This window comes from Camelus bactrianus, chromosome 5, assembly GCF_048773025.1.
Source record: "Camelus bactrianus isolate YW-2024 breed Bactrian camel chromosome 5, ASM4877302v1, whole genome shotgun sequence".
Lineage (NCBI taxonomy): Eukaryota > Metazoa > Chordata > Mammalia > Artiodactyla > Camelidae > Camelus > Camelus bactrianus.
The window spans coordinates 93,011,562-93,017,561 of NC_133543.1; the positions used below are offsets into that span (position 1 = coordinate 93,011,562).

Here is a 6,000-nt window from a genome sequence, read left to right on the forward strand (position 1 = left end):
CCTGCTACACGGTAGAAGTTAAAAGTGATACAACCTTGAGAGGTGTAATTAATTCTTAAAGCATTCACTTAAGAGCCAGGCTGCCTGGGTTAGAAACAACCCTAGTTCTGCCACTTACAAGCAAAATGACCTTAAGCAAATTACTTAACCTCTCAAGGCCTCTTTGTAAAACAGGTAACAGTAGTATTCTACAGAGTTGTGCAAGTTAAATGAGTTTACACATGCAAAGTACAGAGAACAGCATGTGGCACATGATAATCATTCAATAGGTGGTACTACTATTAGTCCTATCTTTCTGGAGGTCAATTTGGTAGTATGTATCAATTATGTTTAGCTCAGTAATTTCATAATCATGGATGGGCTCAAGTATTTATGTGCCTAAATAGTCACAGTGGCATTATCCATAACAGAGAAAATACGGATTCGCTGGAATCAATCAAAATACTGGCAGTAGGGAAATGGGTAAAGAAAATGAGTTATGTAGAAATTAAAAATCATGTTTCCAATATATTTAACATGGAAATACATGTATAGTAAGATACTATATTTTTTAAAAGGAAGCATATAAAAAGATCACACCTCAATTTTACTGTGTGCTCACCCACATATGAAAGAGTAAAAGGAAACATATCAAAATGTTAATATTGCTTTTTTCCAAAAGATGAAGGGTTATGGGTGACTTTTATTTCCCTATTTATAAGTTTAGATATTTATTAAGTTTTCTATCATGAATACACATAACTTTTATAATTAGAAAAGCTACTAAAATGAATTCATAGCTTTGACAGACTACAGCTAAATAGTTTTCACAATACACTGATAGACACTAACTGTAATTCATATTTTATCTAAGTGATTTCTTACTAGTGGCACCTTTACTTCATGCTGACTTAACAATGGACAAATGAGAATCATTTCCAAAGTTGCATTACTTAAAACTACAAACTGTCCAGTAATTTTTATAAAAATATAACAAAACTGTTAAAGAACACCCAGATAATCTTGAATAAAAATATCAGCAAAAAATTCTAAGATCTCCCAATTTATAACACACAGGGAAGACATACTACTTTTTCTAGTCTTAATTATACAATCTCGCTGAAATAAAGAAATGATATTATTACTTAGCCATAATGAATGAATGATGTACAAACAATGGAAATTTTATTTTGTTTGAATGAATTGCCCTTATGACTAGTGTATTATTTAAAAGGTCAAATTCTCATTTTATTCTATACTACCAGAACTGTTGCAAATTCAGTAACTTCGGTACTAATAATTTTCTTGGCTCCTCTGAACTACTTTCTAGGGAGCTAAGACAAAAAAAAAAGACACTTTATAGACAACTGCTTTATCCTTTTATTTTAAACTTCTAAAGCCAGAGAGGTACTAACAGCTACAACACAGCTGCCTGTCCTAAGACCATTAAACAGGGTAAAAAAAATCAGTCTAAGTAAAAGCGACATTTTAATGAATGTTACATCTGACTCCTTACCTCTACAAGAAAATACTACAGAATGAAAAACACACTTATAGTTAATACCCAACTCTGTGCGATTTCCGAGACTATTATTCAGCCTTCCTGGAGGTATAACCCAGGTAGTTTTAGGCAACAATTACTTTCCCTAAGGAAGAGAAACCTACTATGAAGATCAAAGCTGCTCCCCTAAATCTAGCAAATATCACTGTAGCTAAGAAGAATAAAAACATTAACTGTCCCCATTTGTTGTTAAATTCTTGTGGTCTTAAGTATTTACATCCCAAATAATCTTAAAACTTTCTAATACGGTCAGTCACTTTATGGGTCCCATGTAACAGCAACCTCTACATCATTAGCTGTCCACGCCACACAGGCAGTGCTCTGTGAAGTGTATTCAGAATTATGGCGTGGACATCACAACAAGAGATTCGTTGATTTAGCAGCTTCTATAAACCAATTAACTGAAGACATTTCTAGATCACAGTCTAAAGACATTCACTTTCATAATATGCCTCCTAAACTGTGAAGGCTAAGCAAGGAAGGCGAATCAGAGAGGCCAGTATTTCCATTCAAACATATCCTCTTCAATCCAATCAAACTCTTCAAGCTCATGTGGACAAACACTGGACAGTACAGATGGTGAGGAATGGCTTTTCAAAGATAAGGACAAAAGGTTCACCTGACAGCAACTAACCCCACATAGTGCAACAAAAGCTCAGGAGTGACACACACGGCAACAGCAAGGAAAGAAGAGCAGGAACTCCTTGGAGCAGCATTCTCTGGTCCAAATCCGTATAGTTTCCAGTTTCACAACTACAGCTTCCTTCCTTGAAAAAGTTCTGTGGCCCTTGCTGTTACTCTGGGTACCAAAAAAACCAAAAAGATGTGAAATGACATATATTTTGTCCACTGCAGGAACACTATAAACTGAAATAAACATTTCCTTCATCACCATCTGTACATATAGAAAGTTCCTCACTTTTTCATTTCAAAAAGAACGAATTTCTCTTAAAATTTTGTAAAAAGATCTACTTAAAATTCAAGTTTCGCTAAAAATTGTGGTATGGGATAACTTTTACTCTTGTGATCAGTGAGGAAGGCATACTTAATATATGCACTAAAAAGAACCTGATTTTACTGATGGGACTATACCTGGAGTAGGCTTACACATGTATAAAATACCCTGTACCTTTACTTACTATTTTTCAAGGAAAATAAAACAATTCCAAAATATATTTTATACTTTTTACACATCAATTTTATAAAACACTCTGAAACAAACAATTGAGACCTTCGGTTAAACTACAATTTCCCTTAAAGTAACTATATTATCTCAGATGGTAATGTAAAATACAATAGTTGTATGTATGTACATACGAATACACATAAACAATACTTTCTTTATGAAATAATATGCATTTACTACTTCTGACTAGCAATCCATGCAGAATATAGTTATGTATAAGACTGCTAACCAGGAAGAAAAGAAAAATTCTGAAGGTCTATAAGTACCCAAGCATTTACCAAATATATTAGTGAAATGTCACCCCACTGAGGTATGTATGTATGTATCCTTAATGAGGGCTCAAGGAACTATGACTTTAAGATTTACATATTAAAAAATACAATGGTTTTTTTCAGTGGAAACTACTTACCAGTGATGTCAATATTTACCAAATTAAAAAAACTCTTATGTGTTCAAAAATTAGCAGATATTAACTACTGATGACTATCAAACGCTAGACACTCACAAACTTCATTAAAGGATTTTAGAAAAACTTTGAGGGCAACAAGTTATAGACCAAAAGGGTTCAAATTAGCTCATGACCATAGTGCTCCTTAAAAAAAAATCAGTACTCTGTGGTAACCTGTCACATAGTAGTATCTTCAGCTAAGGGAATAATGAAATTCTCCCCCACCACTTCCTCCCAACAATACCGATCTAGCAAGGAGGGATCTTGGTCTTTCAAGTTACACTGACATATCCCAAGCCCCCAGAACGGTGCCTGGCACAGAGTCCTCAGTATTTGTTGCATGAATGAAGGAATGAGAGGACAGGTAGTAACAGGCAAATCACAAGCTCAAAGAGTTGATTACACATAGATAAAGATACAGCTGGTTAATCAGAGTATTAACGTAAGTGAGTTGGTGTCATATGTGACCTATTCCACATCTTAGTAATAATGTGAATTAGAAAAAGTCAGACTTCAAGAATAGCAAATTTTCCTAAAAATCTCGTAGTATAAGACTATTTAAAATTCTAAATAATTATAGATTCTACTAAAAATGTCCAGAACTGATTTAGTAGGAAAACTAACATTACTCACTAATTCATAAACCCAGTTCATTGTTCCATTATGAGGGAAAAGTTCCCAGTGAACTTCATTAGTGCTCTTCTGTCAACATTTCTTACTTTCTTTGTAGTTCCTCACATTCACTTAGGGAAAAACTTCAAAAAATTCAAAACTCCTTTAATTAACATCAAAACATTTCATTCTCCTGAGTATATCCTACCTTTATGTACATTAAGCAGGAAGTCGCTGACATTAATATTTGTTATTACAAGTCCAGAATTCTGCATCAGATGTATTTTTTTCTTTTAAATTTGAAGAATTCAGGGTGGTCCTCAAGTTCTCCGAGTCTGTTTCTTACTCAAACTAAGACAACTGTTAATGTTCCCTCTCTGCAAACTACACTTTAGAAAGAGCACGCTTTAAAAACTGAGTACAAACCCTCTCTTCCCCTTCACAGGATATAATGTTTATGATTCTAAGAAAGGAAACCCAAGGTCTTTCTCTAGTTTTACCGTTTTAAAATCTTCTGTCCAATTGCTAGTTTGTCTGTCTTGACGTGTACCTGTTACTGTAGCGACATGAGCAAGTATGTCCAGTTTCTCTACCAACAGTGCATTTTAATTGCTTGCCATTGGCTATCTAAATCAGATACGACATCCAAAGTTATATCCTATATACTAAACACTGCAAGCGTGTAACTCAATGAAATGCTAAAAGAGAAAGTTTCTAAACAGAATATGTCTGCTGTCACTAAAGCCTAGAGTAAAGCAACTCAGGGTGGCGACTACTCATTCTTTTGGACTTCCAGGGCTAAGAAATGGAGACTCCATCGTCTAGTTTGTTTTCGCTTGCTTCCTCTTGAGTGGCAAGGCAATTTCCGCACAAGAGTTTGTAAAGTGCTTCGGAAGCTTGTGGATGATATAAACACACTCGATGTTATTAGTGTATTACTACAGAGCATTACGTGGAACCACTGTCACTGCGTCGGGGGTAAGCTGAGGGTACAGCCCTTCCTAAGGAGAGGGAGAGAGGGAGAGGACAGTCCCCTTCATCATCCTAAACGTTTGGCTGGCCATCTTCTAGGCTGGGTTATTTTTTCAACCGCAGCGAAGCCCCACGTGAAAAGTTACACACACGCCCCGCACGAGGAGGACTTCGACAGTCCCCATCCTTGCAGGGCTGGGAGTCCAGAAAACCGAGCGCGGAGAGGAGAGCTGGGGCTGGGCCTACACCCCCAGGAACGTGGGGAGGTGCTGGGACTGTCGAAGGGGCCCCGGCTGCGGCCGACGCCAGCGGGGCGACCCGAGGCGCAGCTCCGGGGCGGGGGCGCGGCGCCGGGCGCGGGGAACGGCCCGGGAGGGCGGCCGCGCCGGGGCCCCGCGCCTCCCGGTTGCCGGGAAGGCTCGCGCCCTGCGGCCGGCGGCGTGGGGGAGGGGAGGCCGGGCCTGCGGCCTGTTGGGGGAGTTCAGCCCGGGCCTCGCGTGCGGCTCTCGGCCGGGCCCCCGGCCCCCGGGCCCCAGGCGCCGAGAAGAGACTCACCGGAAAGGCCCGGATCCGCATCTTGGTGTCCTTCCGGCTGCCCGTGCCTTTGCTCAGATTCGACATGGTGCTCGTCCCCTCCCCGGCGGCGGCTTCGGGTCGCACTCCGAGGCGCCGGTGTCACATTTAAGGCGGGCGGGCAGGCAAGGGGCGACGCTGGGGGCGGCGGCGGCGGCGCTGCCCCCGGGCTGGGCTGGGGAGCTGGCCGGCCCCTGGGCGGCCGCGGCGGGGGCGGCGGCGGCTCGGGCTCCGGCGGCTCGGGCTTGGCTGGGGGTCTGCACTGGCGCGGCGGCTCCGCGGGGTGCCCCTCACGCCCGGCTCGGCTCCCTTTATCGCGCTCCTCCGCGATGGCGGCGGCGGCGGCGACGGACAAACATCTCACTGCGCAGGCCGAACGTCCTCCTCCTCCTCCTTCTCCTCCTCCGCCTCAGCGAGACGAGATCCGGCCCAGAGGGTGGAGGGGGGAGGAGGGAGGGAGGAGAGCCGGAGAGTGGAGAGATTGGGGGGAGGGGGGTGGGAGGACGGGAGGGGGAGGCGGGCGGCCGCGGCGGGGACGCTCAGATCTCGCGAGAAGAGGGCGAGCGCGCGGCCCAGTGTGGGGCGGGGCGAAGTCTGAGAGCGGGAGGGGGCCAACCGGAGAGGAGGAGAGGAACAGGGAGTTGGGGAAGTGGGAGGGGCAAGCGGGCC

The 6,000-nt window shown here is 42.6% G+C and overlaps 1 protein-coding gene across 2 annotated transcripts in view; it reads right to left on the reverse strand.

Annotated features, from left to right (window-relative positions):
* The window catches only part of CUL3 (cullin 3), an 89,188-nt gene extending 83,433 nt beyond the window's left edge, over positions 1–5,755 (reverse strand). Inside the window, exon 1 of one of the 2 annotated variants that reach the window (XM_074364394.1) lies at positions 5,314–5,755. In XM_074364394.1, coding sequence (XP_074220495.1) covers positions 5,314–5,379 — 66 coding nt within the window. In that variant the 5' untranslated portion in view covers positions 5,380–5,755. The remainder of the gene's footprint in view (positions 1–5,313) is intronic. The other variant, XM_074364395.1, reaches the window with a different exon arrangement.
* Positions 5,756–6,000: the final 245 nt, after the last annotated feature.